General features: G+C 54.2%; 2 protein-coding genes across 4 annotated transcripts in view; one reads left to right on the forward strand and one right to left on the reverse strand.

Moving 5' to 3' along the window:
- Positions 1-15,693, forward strand: part of GLP1R (glucagon like peptide 1 receptor) — a 37,546-nt gene that overhangs the window by 17,406 nt on the left and 4,447 nt on the right. For 2 of the 3 annotated variants that reach the window (XR_009565736.1, XR_009565737.1), the window contains 8 exons: positions 2,725-2,878; positions 3,413-3,572; positions 8,363-8,423; positions 8,953-9,022; positions 9,143-9,231; positions 9,574-9,712; positions 10,614-10,655; positions 14,148-14,370. Coding sequence is in view for 1 of the 3 variants with exons in the window: in XM_060307461.1 (XP_060163444.1) it covers positions 2,725-2,878; positions 3,413-3,572; positions 8,363-8,423; positions 8,953-9,022; positions 9,143-9,231; positions 9,574-9,712; positions 10,614-10,655; positions 14,148-14,315 (883 nt within the window). In the remaining 2 variants the exon portion in view is untranslated. Of the gene's footprint in view, positions 1-2,724; positions 2,879-3,412; positions 3,573-8,362; positions 8,424-8,952; positions 9,023-9,142; positions 9,232-9,573; positions 9,713-10,613; positions 10,656-14,147; positions 14,381-15,693 lie in introns of those variants that run through there. The other variant, XM_060307461.1, reaches the window with a different exon arrangement.
- SAYSD1 (SAYSVFN motif domain containing 1) overlaps positions 12,002-15,693 on the reverse strand; it is a 40,689-nt gene continuing 36,997 nt past the window's right edge. Inside the window, exon 5 of the mRNA XM_060307462.1 lies at positions 12,002-14,195. The gene's annotated coding sequence lies outside the window, so the exon portion shown is untranslated. The remainder of the gene's footprint in view (positions 14,196-15,693) is intronic.

Genomic DNA, 15,693 nt, shown 5'->3' on the forward strand with positions numbered 1-15,693 from the left:
TCAGAGATCTGAAAATACAGTGGCTGATAGATACTATGATCACCTGTGCACACACACCATCCAGCCCAAGAACTAAAGCCCACCGCGCGGTTAAGCTTCCCCGAGTAACGCTCCCTCCTCACCAGAGGGAACCCCTGAGGGGCCACTTATAATTCCCATGCATCTCTCTGTACTTTTACCACATTTCTAAGTATCTATACAAATATAGAGTGTGGGGTTTGCATATTTTAATGGCATGTTGGACATATTCTTCAGCAGTTATTTTTGGCCTGACATTACGTTTTTGTGAGGTTCTTTCACATTGATATAGGCAGTTGTGTTTCATTCATTTTAAGTGTCACTCCATTGTATGATATATTACAGTTTATTTATTTGTTATCCTTTTAATGGACATTTGACGTGTTTCTCTTTTTTTTCTTCTCTGAATTATAAACCTTGCTACAATGAACATTCTTACCCATGACCCCTTGTGCGTTTCTCCAGGGGCGCATGCCTCTGAGTAGAATTGCCTGGTCTGAATACAGCGTGCTGTTGCAAATTTATTAGGCGTTGTGAAGTTGTTCTCCAAAGTGGTCATGCCAGTTTGCCCTCTTACTGGTCATACATGAGAGTTCCGTTGGCTTCACATCCTCACCAATATTTCCTATTTTCAGACCTAATTCTTGCTAACCTGAAGTGTGTGAAATATCTCACTATGATTTTAATTTGCATATCACTGATTCCTGGAGAGATCTAGCATACTTTTTATGTTTCATTCTGTGAATTGCTTGTTCATATCCTTTGCTCACTTTTTTTTTTGGCTTATTTGGCTTTTTCTTTTTATTTTAGGCACTCCTTGTATATTCTGGATAGTAACCCAGGCTATATCCTCTCAGCCTGGGGTTTGTTTATTTTTTCACTCGCTTTATGGTGCCTTTTACGCACAGAAGTCCTTAATTTTAATGGAATGAAATATATCAATGTATCTGGCTTTATTGATAAGATAAATATATCAGTAAGTGTTATCAATTGATAAAAATTCATTTTTCCAATTGATAAAAAAATTTATCAATTTTTTTCCCCAAAGGCCAAATTTCTTTATGATCTTGTTTAAGAAACCTTCCCTTATCCCAGGGTCATAAGTTTTGCACATCCCTTATGGCTGTTTGGTGAACCTGGAACTTATATTTGTCTGTAGTGAAAACAAGAGATTTAATTTCATTTTTCCATGTATACATATTCCATGTATACATGTTGATTGCATCAGGACCATTTATTGAGAGCAGTGCCTGCTCTGCCCTGCAGCAAGCATCGTCTGTGCCTGAGTGGGTCTCTGTCATGTGGATTGTTTTCCATTGGTCTAGTTATCTGTCCCTTTGCCTGTGCTATGGTGCCTTAACCACTATAGATTCGTCAAAAACCTTGGTTTTCTTGGGACTTCCCTGGCGGTCCAGTGGTTAAGACTGCACGCTTCCACTACAGGGGGCATGGGTTCAAACCCTGGTCGGGGAACTAAGATCCTGCATGTCGTGCGGTATGGCCAAAAAATAAAAACAACTTGGTTTTCTTATAGCAAGGGCCCCTACATTATGGTTCTTTAGGAGCGTCTGGAATATTCTTGGCCCTTGTTTATAATAAGTTTTTTAAATTTCCATCAAAAAACTGTTGGAATTTTTATTATCGCTATATTGAATTTATTGGTTACTGTGAAGAGAATAGACACTTTCAAGATAGTCTTTCTATCCATGAATCTGGTGAATCTCCCGTTAATTTGCATCTTCTTTAATAATTTTAAGCACGTTTTACTGTATTCTCCATAGAAATCGTGCCTTCTTCTGTTAGACTTATCTCTAGGTAGCCAATTAAAAATAGTGCAAATGAATTTTTTAAATTTACTTTTAATTGTTTATTGCTGATGTACATAAACGTACATATCAGCAACCTTATTGAATGAACTCTGATTAGTTCTAATAATTTGTGTGTTGATTCTCTTGGATTTCCTGTGAAGATCGTCTATCATCTACAAATGATGACAGTTTTGTGTCTTTATTTCCAGTTCTTATGCATTTTTCTCCTTGCCTTCTGACAGTGGCTAGGATCTGTATTACAAAGTTGAGTAGATGTGATGTAAGTAGATCTTACAGCTGGATAATCCTAATTTTGTTCCTGATTTGAAAGGGAATCTTTCTAAAAATTTTCAGGTGAGAATGATGTTTGCTCCTGTTTGGCTAGATAGCCCTTATTGGGTTAAGAAATGCCCTCATATTTCCAGTTTGCTATGTGTTTTTGCATGAAAGGATGTTGAAGTTGTATCCAATACTTTTTGAATTCCTGCCGTATGCTTAGCCTCACTCTGCCTCTGTAAGGCAGCCTGGAGGCATATTAGACATGGGCCGTCATCAAGAAGCCAAGCAAGTCCCCATTGGGGACAGTGGTCCTCGCACAAATCACTTGGGTTACATGTGACTTTGTAGAAGAGAAGATGCAGCAGAGAAAAGATAGAGTGTGGATGGGGTTGGGGGTGGCAGTAACCACACAGCTGGAGACTTCATGGCCAGGCAGGATTTGAGTTGGACCCAAAGGATTTTCAAGGTTATAGGAAAGAAGGGCATCCAGAGGAAGAAAGACAGGAGCATGGTCCCAGAGCTGGACACATGCCTGAGGTGTGCTTTGGCCTGAGAACCGGGGGTTTTGGAGCAGAAGTGTCGGCCACTGTGTCAGGGCGGGCCCTGCTTTCTCCTGCAGACACCTGCACTGTACCCGAAACTACATCCACCTGAACCTGTTTGCATCCTTCATCCTCCGAGCACTGTCCGTCTTCATCAAGGATGCAGCCCTCAAGTGGATGTACAGCACGGCCGCCCAACAGCACCAGTGGGATGGGCTCCTTTCCTACCAGGTGTGTGGTGTGTCCATGGAGGGCCTGGGGAGGGGGTGGACAGTCCATGACAGTCTGTCTCCCCCACCCCACCCAGGCCTGGTACAAAGAAAGGCAAGAGCTTCCCAGGCCTGGTCCTCAGGGAGCCCCCAGTGTGATGGGAGAGGTAGGCAGAGGCTGTCCACGCTGGGGAGCCCCCAGCCTAAGAAGGGAGTTACTGCCCTGCCCTTAGGGAGTTCTGTTTGACTCAGGCGAGTGGTTTTTGGAGACAGACCTGGGTTTGAATTCCAAGCTAACTTTTAGGCAAGTGATTTAACTTCTCGGGACTCCAGTTTTCTCACCTGTATGGGGATAATATTAGTTTCCTCCATCCGGGATAGCGAGGATCCGATGAGCTAAAGCAGGTCAAGTTCTTAACACTGGCTCTGGTGGAGGTTGTCAGCTCTGTCACCCTGCATTCACCACGGCAGGATTGCAGCTGGGGCGACTGGGAGCGGGATCGAGAGAGGCAGGGGCAGAGCTGTTGTCCCCTGGGGACCCTTCCTCTGCCCCCAGGACTCTCTGGGCTGCCGCCTGGCCTTCCTGCTCATGCAGTACTGCGTGGCGGCCAACTACTACTGGCTCCTGGTGGAGGGGGTGTACCTGTACACGCTGCTGGCCTTCGCTGTCTTCTCCGAGCAGCGCATCTTCAGGCTCTACCTGAGCATAGGCTGGGGTAAGGCCAGCTGTCATTCATTTCACTCCCCCGCCCCGACTGAGCATGGGGGGTGGGGGGGGTGGGAGACCCTGACCCCTCTTGGAATTGCTGCCTTCAGGCTACCCCAGGAGGCCAACTTGGTACTCAGAACACACTGCTGGGCCAAGCTATGGGGCCCACTGGAGAACCCCGTCCTGGGCACAGGACTCGCTGCCCATGGCGCTGTCAAGCCATTGTCCCCCATCCCCACGCCTTTGCCTGACTCTCCTCCCTTAAAGGAAGCAGAGGCCTTCACCCGATCTGGCCAGATACACGATGCACACCATTGGCTGTCATGGCACCGGCCTCAAAGATCCCCGCTGCCAAGACTCTTTGGGGATAGAGCCCCACATCCCGTCCTGGGCAACGCAGCCCCTGAGGGAAATGGAGGGTCCTGAGCCTCATGGCGGGGGGTCCCTGGGGGTGCGGGCTGAGGGGCTATGGCTCTGTCATGTGATGATGAGAGGATGGCTCAGAGGAGAGCCGAGTAAGGGAGGGGGGTCGGCCGGAAGCCAGCTGAGGAAAGGGTGGACCCTGGATGTGCCTGGAGCCCAGCTGGAAATGTTCTAGCCGAAAAAGTCTGCCAAGAACCATTGTGTCTTTTTTTTTGCTGGAACATTTCTGGTTGTGCTTCTGCCTCTCGCCATGGGGGATTCCGATGAGAACAGGGGTAGGATGGGGCAAGATCTGAGACACCCACTCTAGCGGCCCCTCACCTCCACTTCCTACCCCGGAAACAGATGTAACAGCGCTTCCTCTGGAGGGGCCCACGGTGCCCATCCAGGATGGAGCCAGGAGCGGGCCCGTCTCTGGGCCTCCCACACCACAGGACCTGCCTGCCTCCTCCCGCTTGCCACACACTCACTCACTCCTCTTGCCTGCCTCGGGCTGCCCCCTGACCTCTGGGGACTTCCATGCTCCTCCCTTGATGTCCCCTCCTGCCCCTGAGCCTCTGCAAGGCTGTGCCCGGTCCAGCCCACCCCCTCGGGAAGCTGCCTCGGGTTGCCTGGCCCCTGGCTCTGTGCTCTGTCTGGCCCTCTCGGTCTCCCTGTCCCTGTCCTCACACTTCATCCCTTGTTGCTGGTGCTCTTAGGCTACTGCATACTGTACGGCCCCATTTAGAGTACCTTGAAAGGGGCTTTCACGTGATCAGTGTCCTGAGGGCAGGGCCTTACAGACAGAGCAGGCCTTGGAACCAGGCCTCCCGACTCCCCGGCCCTGGGCCCCATCGCCTGTCACACAGGGTTCTCTGGCCTGCACTGCATCTCTTTAGCCCCTGAGGGCCTGGCCGTGCAATCTCAGGCCTCTGCACAGGTGGGCAGGTGGGCCTGGCCTCTGCACACAGCTTCCTGCTCCTACCCTTCCTCCCTCCTCCGCCAGGGCCCAGCCCTTCCCTGCTTGGCCTTCCTTCCCTCCCAGGCCTCTTCATCCTGCTAGGGCCATCAAACAGGCAGTGGGCAGCTGGAGAGCCCTGCAGCCAGCTAGGGGTGGGGGCGGAGTTAGGCCACCGAGGGGAGCCCTGGGAAGGCTGTCCTCAGGGTGGGGGAGCATGTCTGTCCATTCTGGGAAGCAGCATCAGCACTGTAGTGCTGTCACCATGGTGACCCGAGGGCAGGAACAATCTAAGGGATGGTGTGATGTGTGCAGAGGCATGTGGGTGGGTGGTGGAGGGTTTGGGGTGGGGGGTGCAGTGTCTCTGAGTAGGAAATGGGAAAGGGGGTGCCAGTCCTTTCCCACCACTTCACGCCCCAGCTTGGGGCTCAGAGTCTGAGGAGGCAAAAAAGGGCAGGACCCAGGGGACACCCCACTTCCCAATCATAACGTCCTTTTCTTGAGGAATTGGGATGGGGCGATACAGAGAGAGACAGAAGGACAAAGACAGAAGGACAGAGAGAGAGACTCACAGAGAGCCCAGAACTCTGTTGTGATGTCAAGAGGCTTGGCCCATGTTGAGATGCTGAGGAAACAACTTTTAGCTTCATAATGCAAATGTAAGAATTAAAATTAGGACTCTGACACGTTGGGGGAATCCCCGAAAGGCATGTCAGCTTCTGCTGCCGTCCACGGGCGGCCGGGTGCCCCCATAACCCACCACAAGGAGGCTGCACAGGAGGGAGGCAAGTGATGGACGAGGGAATCATTACTTCTCAGAGCCACTTCTGTGTGTCTTAGTTCAAGCTTTTTTCTCCAGTCTTTCTTGTTAATTTTCTAAACAGGCAAAGGATGAACCCAGCAGGGAGTGTGTCATGTTTGCAGGCGGCAGAGTGGTACCTGCATTTTTTTTTTTTTGGCTGTGCTGGGCCCTCACTGCTGCACGCAGGCTTTCTCTAGTTGCGGCGAGCGGGGGCTACTCTTCGTTGCGGTGCGCGGGCTTCTTGTTGCGGTGGCTTCTCTTGTTGTGGAGCACGGGCTCTAGGCGCACGGGCTTCAGTAGTTGTGGCACATGGGCTCAGTAGCTGTGGCTCGTGGGCTCTAGAGCGCAGGCTCAGTAGTTGTGGCGCACGGGCTTAGTTGCTCCGTGGCATGTGGGATCTGCCCGGACCAGGGATTGAATCCATGTCTCCCGCGTTGGCAGGCGGATTCTTAACCACTGCGCCACCAGGGAAGCCCTGTACCTGCATTTTTAAAGACTTTGTTAAGGAGATGCTGATGAATGAATGAAGTTCACCAGGTCTGGCTGATAACATGAGTGTGCTCCCCAGTCCTGGCGTGGGGTCTCAGAGGAAGGCCAGCAGGTGCCTGGGGATGTCTAAGATGGAGGTTTCTGGACATGTGTGTGGCTCAGGGTGTTGGCATGTTCTTGCCTGGACAGCTTCCCTTCTCTCATTGATACACTGACCCACTCACTCATTTGTTCATGCATTCCGTTCTCACTGGGCCTCTTCTATGTGGCAGGCTCTGCGCTACGTGCTGGAGCCTTTGCAGGCCATCTGCCTCTTGTCCAATCTCATGAAGGCCTGTTACTAAAGCATCATGGATGCTGAGAGGTCAGGGTTATATAAATATAAATGGCCAAGGAGAGAGCTATCTGATGACAGCGCCGGTCAGCCGTGAGCCGCTCTGCTTCCCCCAGCTGTCTGCACCGTCAAGCACAGTAGCTCCAGGCGTACGAGCTGCTCCGTAGCTACTGTTGAGTGGACATCCGTGTGCTGAGGATGTGGGTGATGGTGATGGGAAAGGCAATGAAGTGGGTTCTGCCCTGGAAATGTGCTCCTGGGGGAGACCCCTGAAGCCACACATGTATACACATGGACCCCCCCCACCACACACACATCGTGTCCACACCCCTTAATATGCACGCTCTTACTAGTCTCAGACACCCACATCTCCATCCCTGAGAGGCACTGATAGAGACAGGCTGGAGAGAGTTGGTGCGGAATGCCATCGAGGGTGGTGGCATTGTGGTCCTGTGTTCTAGTCCCACCTGTGTCCTCCTAAGCTGCCTATCCATCTTCTCATCTGTCACACGAGGATGGACAATCCAATTTTAAGTCAACAAACACATATGGAGCTCCCAGGTGAGATGGGCGCTGAGGCTCTGGAGATGAATGAGGCTTTGTCCTCAAGGAACTGGAAACCAGTGTATTAGTTGCCTATGCTGCGTAACAAATGACCCCACACTTAGCTGCTTAAGACAACAATTATGTCTCCCAGTTTCTATGGTCAGAATTCTGGGTTCAACTGAGATGTGTGCCTCAGGCTCAGGATCTCTAAGAGAGGTGCAGTTGAGCTGTCAGCCAGGGTAGCTGTCATCCCAAGGCTTAACAGTTTGGAGAATCCACTTCCAAGCTCACTGTCGAGTTTGTTGGCAGGAAGCTCAGGTCCAGGCTGGCTGTTGGCTGGAGGCCTCCCTCCCTCACCACAGGGGGCTCTCTGAGTGCCCTCATGACACAGCAACTCGTGTCCCCCAGGGCAAGTGATCAAATTAAGAGAGAAAGAGCCCAAGACATGCCTTTTATAAGCTTTGCAGACCGTCTTTTATAGCCTAACCTCAGAAGTGACATGCCATCACTTCTGCTGTACGTTATTGGTCACATAGACCAATCTGGATACAGTGTGGACCGCACCTGGGTGGGAATACCAGGGGTGGGGTGGTTGGAGGCCATCCTAGAGGGTGCCCACCACACCATCCAGCCTCAGCCATGTGGGCAGTGTTGTGGTAGCTGTTGTTACTGTGGCCACTGTGCAGTCAGTTGGGCTGTCAGCGTCAAGGACAGGGCTCCTGTCCAGGCTTCTGCCCAGCCACGTGCAGGGGCGTGGGGGTAGGGGCAGGAGCCTGGAGGGGCTTCAGTGCCTAGAGGAGTTGACTGAGATGGACAGGTGGGCCGATGCAGGGGTGGGTGGCATCAGAGAGTTGGCCTGTTCCCACCTCGTCCAGCATGTCCTCCCTACCCCACTCTTTGGCTCCGTCTCTCACTACTTTGGTGTCTTTGTCCTTGTGTCTCAGCCAGGACCCTGGGGGCCAGCCCTGGCAGTGTGCCTAGCCCGCGGGAGGGGGAGGGCTGTGAGGACTGTGACGTAGCCCCAGCATGGTGGGGACCTCTAAGGAAGACTCTGGGGTGTTGGGGTGGGTGGTTCCTGCCGCCTCTTCTCCGAAGCACCCAGACCAGCCTAGTTCCATACCTGCCAGAAAGCGTGGCTTGGGGCCAGGCAAGGAGAGGGGCTGGAGGCGGGAGAGGCCCTGGTAGGAGAGGCCTCTGGGTGTGCCTAGCGGTGGCTCTGGCCTGCCAGCCCCTCTCCGCCCTCTCTCTTTCCCTCTCTCCTCTTAGGTGTTCCCCTGCTGTTTGTTATCCCCTGGGGCATTGTCAAGTACCTCTATGAGGATGAGGGGTGAGTGTCTTTCCTGCTCCAAGGGGGTGAGGGGTATGCTGAGGTCCCGGTCCTCAAACCCCGTGGGTTTCCTTGGCCCCTGGCGTGTGCAGCTGCTGCCTGTTGGGAGGGTAAACTGAGGGACCAGGAGCTAAATTTATGAATTTAGTTCTCTAGTCCCCCTCCCTCCCCCTCCCCGGATGGTATGATGCCAAGAGTGCTGGGTCTGTGGGGTCCATGGTACCCCCTGCAGGTTTTTCTGTAATAACTGTGAGTGAAACGTTTCTGTGATTTTGTGTTTGATGCTGAGTACACACACGAGTGTGACTGTAGGTTAACGAAGGGGCTGTGCGTGTCTCTGTGAACGTGTATTCAGGACTCTGTGTGTGAGTCCTGGGACTGGTTGTCGGGTAGCTCCTGACGGCAGTGTTGGTGTGGGTCTGTGTGTGTCACTTTGCATGCCCACGTGTCCTTGTGTGCCCTGTGCCTGCACTGGGAGCTGGGGGGGTCTGTGTGTCCAGCCGGGTGCCCGTGTGTCTCTCCTCTCCAGCTGTTGGACCAGGAACTCCAACATGAACTACTGGCTCATCATCCGGCTGCCCATCCTCTTTGCCATCGGGGTGAGTGACGCTGTGGGGTGGGAGTGGGAGCTGCTGTGGGCCCGGGTGGCACTGGGCGGAGGAGGGGGGAGAGAGGGTGTCTCGAGAGGGCCTCCAGCCGCCCTTCCCTCTGCCCTGCAGGTGAACTTCCTCATCTTTGTCCGGGTTATCTGCATTGTGGTGTCCAAACTGAAGACCAATCTCATGTGCAAGACAGACACCAAGTGCAGGTGATGTAAATGAGCTGCCTTTGCTGGGCACCCTCAGCCCTTCCTTCCGGCAGAGTCAGAGATCCTGGGGTGCTGAGCCTGGATCCCTCCATGATCTTTCTTCCTCCACCCAGGCCTGGCCTGGGACCCCAAGCCTTGCCCTCACCTCTGTACCTGGGCAGCCCCTGGGCTTCTGGGGGTCTCCACCTCTACTTCCTCCCCTCCAGGCAGCCTGTCCCAGGGTATTCGGTGGGGGAGGATGTCTGTGACCGAGATACCAGGTCTTGGTGGGGGTTGGGGGCACAGAACAGGGAGAAGAGTCCACGGGAGAGGTCTGGAATGCCACCTCCACCCTGCCCCCAGGCTCGCCAAGTCCACGTTGACGCTCATCCCCCTGCTGGGGACCCACGAGGTCATCTTCGCCTTCGTGATGGACGAGCACGCCCGCGGCATGCTGCGTTTCATCAAGCTGTTCACAGAGCTCTTCTTCACCTCCTTCCAGGTGACCTCGAGCCTGGGGCCCCCCTCGAGCAGTCCCAGGGTGGGGATGGAGCGGGGACCAGCCTGTGTCATGCAGACAGGCAGCCTGAGGCCTGGGGGGAAAGTGGCCCTTACGCAAGTTATGTGGTTGGAGCAGAGCCAGAGTCCCCAGGTATGCTGACACCCAGGACAGTCTTCTCTGTGAGCACATTGGACAAGAAATCTTCCCGGATGTCGCCGAGGGCACCCAGCCTGGCATGGCAACCGCTGCCCACTGGGCTGCTAGCTGGCGGCAGGTACCCTGCCAGGTGCTTTACACACACTGTGCAGCTAATCCTAGCAGAATCCCAGGAGGTGTGCAGGACTATCCCATTTTCCAAAGGAGGAAACTGAGGCTCAGAGATGTTAAAATGAGATTTTCCAGGTCACATAGTTTCCAAAGCCAAGAATTGAGCCTCTCCACTAGTATTAGATGATGCTGAGGGGGTGCGAATGTCAATGGGGGTGTAGGAATATAAGGAACTGGCCCCAGCTCCTCAAATGCCTTATGGGATGGCCACGAGCATGTGGGTCCACGCATGTGCACACACACAAATAGATCACAGGCCTGGAGCACTGGGGCTCCTGAGTGAACGAATAGGGCCAGGCAGGGGAAATTCCATGTGATCAGAGGCGTACTTTCTCAGCTCAGGCCTCCTCCAGGAGCGGGTGGTCGAAGAACTTCCACAGTTTCTGAGCAAGGGGTCTTCTCAGTCCTCCAGAAAGGAAAGGAGAAGGAACCCACCACCCCCATTTCTGGGCCTGACTGGGCTGCCCAGTCTAAGGAGGGGGATGTTGGGGGCAGAGCCCCAGGAGCTTCAGACTAGGCCTGCCTGCCGGGCGCCTCCCTCCCCTCCCTCCTGCTGACACGACTCTTGTTCCAGGGGCTGATGGTGGCCATCTTGTACTGCTTTGTCAACAATGAGGTAAGGCCTGCGGAGGGACGTGGAGCCCTGGTGGGCTGCTACCAATGGCCGTCCTGTGGTTGTGCAGTGGGGTTCTTCAGTCTTTGCAGCTGAAATCCTTACTCACCCCACTGAGGCACTGGAGTGGAGGAGGCACCTTATCCCTGTATGGTTTCCTGTGCCTGGGTCTCTCCATCTCTCTCTCTCTCTCTCTCTCTCACACACACACACACACACACACATATACGTGCAGGATGCCCTAACCATATATGAACTTGGGGAAGACCCAGCCTCATGTTAAGAGGGTCTTGAGCGAACAAGTGGTGGTGCCTGTTACAAGTCACATGCTTGGGGCTTTGAAAATCACCATCTCATGTACTTGTCCCTGCCTCCCCACAAAAAATATCGCTGCCAAAATTCTGGTTTCGATATTCTCATTTCTCACACATGAGAACGTTGAAGGTCAGAGAGTCAGAGACACACCCCAGGTTTGGCCTGGAAATAGTGCAGAGTCAGGATTGAAATGAATTCTGACTGGGAGGAGAAAGCTCCCTTCTGTGCGTGCAGGCAAGGACCCTGTCCACCACGGGAAAGGGACCCTGTCCACCATGGGAAGCCACCCGTGGCTTCCTGGTGGCTGGGGTCGGGGGAGGGGGTTCTTGCTGAGCAGATCCCCAGCTGGTCTCACCCCTCGGGCTCTCCCAGGAGACCCCACTCGGAGCGCCCAGAGAGCCTGCCTTGTTCAGGCACATTGCCCGGTTCCTTTCAACCCTCTGCAGATGCCTCAGGCCCTGGCTCCTCCAGGCCCACGGACAGACATGTCACCATCACTGGGTCACAAAAACACACGTGGCTCCTGGGCTGAGACCTCTGTCCATAAGAGCTGTTCTCCAGGCCCAGGGTTGCCTTGGCAATGCAGGGTACTTGTGACCCAAGGAGAAAAGATGGCCCTGGCATTGGTCCTGCGTGGCTGCCAAGGCCTGTGCCAGCTGCCCGTGGGCAGGGAGTGGGCGCAGGGGAGGGGAGGCCTGGGGGGTGGCTTTGCTGTGGCTCTTGTGACTCGGGAGCCTGAGTGCTGGTCCTGAGTTCTGCTCCTGCCCGGCTGTGCAACTGGGGCAGTCAGCGCTTCTCTCCCCAAGTGTAAATGCAGGTGAATGAGCTTTACCAACTCAGCCCAAATCCCAGAGCCTGGCGTGGTGCCCAGCCCGAGGACATCAGAGGCAGGAATGAGGGTGAACTGAGGGTGAGGAGGCATGCTGACAGGAGTGCTAGGACAGGGGTCCAGGATTCATGTTGTCGTCTTCGTTGTTTCACTGTGAGAGCTCAGTAATAGAAGAAACCCAATGTCAGGTGCTCGTTTAGTCAGTCATTTATTCATTTGGCTCATTTAAAACAACACGTATCGGGAGTACCTGATATATGCTGGGCACTGTGCGAGGTCCAGGAAGGAAGGTGTGGTCCCGGCCCTCGTGGTGCACCTCCCAAGTGTGGGGGAGAGGGGGAGACATGGCCAGAAACAAGCGTGGCCTAGAGTCATGGGCGGGGACTTCCCTGGCGGTCCAGTGGTTAGGGCTCCGCGCTTCCAGTGCAAGGGGTGTGGGTTCGATCCCTGGTCAGGGAGCTAAGATCCCACCCGCCGCAGGGCATGGCCAAAAAAAGAGTTAAAAGAGTCATGGACGGCAGGAGACCAAGGGTTAGGACACCGGCTTTGGAGTCAGCCCAGATCTAGGTTCAGGTCCTGGCTGCGATTGGGAGAAATACTTAAATCTCTGCACCTCAGTTTCCTTACCTTTGAGCAAGTTACTGTGAAAGTCAATACTGTATGGAGAGCGCTGGGCATATTGTAAGCGCCCTGTGAATGATGGTTTCTAATGACAATTGTCATTACGGGGGCCACAGCAGAGGAGCAGGAAAAGTGCTGAGGGAGAGGGAGGCAGAAGGGGACACAGTCCTGGTCCTGTCCGACTTGTTGCTGGTATCCGTGAGACCTCTCCAGTCCCCGAGGTGGCTTCCCATGGGTGTGCCTCAGTTTACCGTCTCTCTCCCCACCTCCCCAGTGAAGGGCTGTGCCACGAGACTGGCCTGCCTGCTGCTGCACAGGCAGAGGCCACCACCGGCCTCGGGTGTCCTCATCCCAGCTGTCAACACACGCGTCACACGCTCAGCCGGGTATCGAACTGGCACGGAGCAGGGGGGCCATGGGTGGTGTCTACTCAGCCTCCCTCCCTCACCCAAGCCTGGGCTTGGCGACGCTGCCTGGGATACTGGGGCCATCCTGGCAGGCAGGCTCTGGGCCATCTCAGCTTCACTCAGTTCAGAGAAAGTTCTTTTAAGGAAAGGCATGTGGCCACAGCAGGCACCCTGCTGGGCTTAGCTAGATGGATGGCAGCCCTGCAGGAAGAGAAGCGGGGTGTTTGCACAGGGACTGATGGGGCGTTGGCAGTGAGCCTCTTACCCACAGCTGCTGACAGCTGGCCGTCCTGGTGGCTGGGGCCTGAGAGGGAGAGCCCAGGCCCCAGATACCCTGATGTGGGGACGCCTGGTGGCAAGGCGGCGGGGGTCGGCGGGGGGGCATCAGAGAAGCTCTGGAAAGCAAACATATGGGCACATCCCCTGGTAGGGCACTCCAGATGCCCTGGGCTGGCTGTGCAGGTTCCAGCAGCCTGTCTGGGGGACCAGCATCATGGGCCATCACAAGGAACCACGGCATTGCCACAAGCCCTCCAGTGACTTGGGCTCTGCAGCGTTACTTGGTTTGTATCCTTCTGCTGCCACAACCTGGTCCCCAAGCATCAGCTCTCTTGAGAAGGCTTTTCCTGATGGGGACGCTAAGCCCAGCAAAGCAGGGATTCTGGTTGGTTGAACTCACCTGGGCAGCACCCACTGTGGCTTGGGACCAGTTCCTGGATGGGATCAGTGCAAATCCAGGCTGAGAAGCCCTTGTCCACAGCCCCCTCTTCACTGCTACTACTAGTTCCAGCCTCATTCTCCCCGTCTCCTCTTCCTCCCCCACGAGGCACTGGGGCCTGGATAAAAGCCCTCGGGGAGTTTAGAAAGGTCTGGTGTGGACGCCATGAGGGGCAGGGAGGGCTGTCCCTCTTCTCAGTCACCCAAACTGAAATCGGCAGAGTGCTTGCTCTGAAGTCAGAGTCTCTCTTTTCCTTTTCTTCTCTCTCCCATCTTCCATCTCCCCGCATCTCTCTGTCACTCCTTCTCTTCCGTTAAATAATACTGTGATGGATTGTAAAAGGTACTTAGCCGAGTCACAGAGCTTAGAGATGGAAGAGACCAATTAGATCATCAAGCCTGGCTCTTTCCCGAGAAGAAGCAGAAAATAGGAGACAACAATAAACAATTTTATTGGGATATTAATTTAGGCGCCCGGAGGCCTTGACTTGTGTCTCTTAATATAATGCGGTGGATTTTTTCTCTTCCCTGCTAATGTAATAATGGGGCCATATTGTGGGCAGTTGGTTTGCATGATGGCTTTCTTCCCTCCTTCTCCCACGGAAGGTCCAGATGGAGTTTCGGAAGACCTGGGAGCGCTGGCGGCTCGAGCACCTGCACATCCAGAGGGAGAGCAGCATGAAACCCTTCAAGTGTCCCACCAGCAGCCTGAGCTGTGAGGGCACAGTGGGCAGCAGTGTGTACGCAGCCTCCTGCCAGGCCTCCTGCAGCTGAGACTCCAGCACCTGCCCTCCCTGTGGTGTCGCCGCCGGCTGGGCAGCCATCCCAGGTGGGAGAGACCCTCCCGGGGAACGGGGGAAGGGGGTGCAGGGGGAGCTGCACATGCACACACACATACTTCCCTGCCTTCCCTCCCTAAGCTCATCAGACAGGCAAATGGGACCTGTGGACACATTTTCTCCGGGGAGAAGCGGCCTGTTAATTTGATCACTGTGGCGGGCAGAGGAGAAAAAACGGTTGCTGCTAAAACGAGGAGGATTTCTTCTTGTTAAGTCACAAGGCCCCTGGGGTTCCCCCGGACTCAAACTCAAGGTCAATGGCTTATTAGTGGGACTGGGGCTTGTAAGAGGACATGGCTCCGAAGGAGGCGGATGTAACCTCCGCCAAGCACGGAGCTTGGGTACCGCCAGCCACCCCCGACCTGCCTCCTCGTTAAGGGAGCCCGGGCACATGTCCGGGTGGCTCGTTTCCCTCATCTGGGCCCTCACCTCTCACCATCCACTGCCCCAGCGGGTGGTGCTGAGAATGCACATTGAGAAGGTGTCTGAAAGTTTTCTTTTCTGGTCCTTCCTTCTTCCCTGGATATTTGAGTTGCTTTGGTGCCTGCGCCCACCGCGCCCAGGGAACCAAGGCAGGGCCACTGCCCAGGAGTCCAGCCCTGGGTATGAGCTCTGAATACTATTCTGGAGATGCTCAGGAATCCTGTGGGGCTCACCTAGGGGACTTCAGGAATGTCCATGCTGGGGGTGTAGGCTACTTGCTACTGTTGGGAACCCGGAAGGCAGAGAGAGAGTGCCTCCACCTCTCCATGGACGTGCTTTTTACTCGTGAACAGATAATGTATCTCGCGTGGGTGTTTGGGTGCGCCCTCTTAACTTTAGGGGATGTGACCAAGAAGAGACTCTTCTGGGGGCTCTACCAGTCCCCACTGTGACCGTGCAGGCGGGCTTCCCCTGCCCTCTGAAATTCCCCCACTTGGGAGCTTGTATGTACTTTGCTCATTCTTCTCTGTTGCTGTGAACAGTCTGTATGTGCACACGTGCAACTCTGATTTCCCCCACTACATACTAAATCACTAAGTCCTAAGTCACTGTGGTGGTTTTGATGTTGCTTGGGGTTGTGGGATAGATAATGATTTGACTCATCCATGCTTTGAGCTACTGAATGTTTGCCCTGCCTCCAGCCTCATCCCATAAATAATGAGCATCAGAGAGACTAGAGGGAGAAAACCTAGCAATCCTGCCCCAGCCACAGGGGAAAAGCAGACATGTAGCACCACTGCAGAGACCGAGACAAAAGGGGAACAGCCGTACCGCAGAGGCTGGCAATGGAGTTCATGGATGTGGAACTCAGAGCAGAAGAGAACTCTTGG

This window comes from Globicephala melas, chromosome 11 (assembly GCF_963455315.2).
Source record: "Globicephala melas chromosome 11, mGloMel1.2, whole genome shotgun sequence".
Lineage (NCBI taxonomy): Eukaryota > Metazoa > Chordata > Mammalia > Artiodactyla > Delphinidae > Globicephala > Globicephala melas.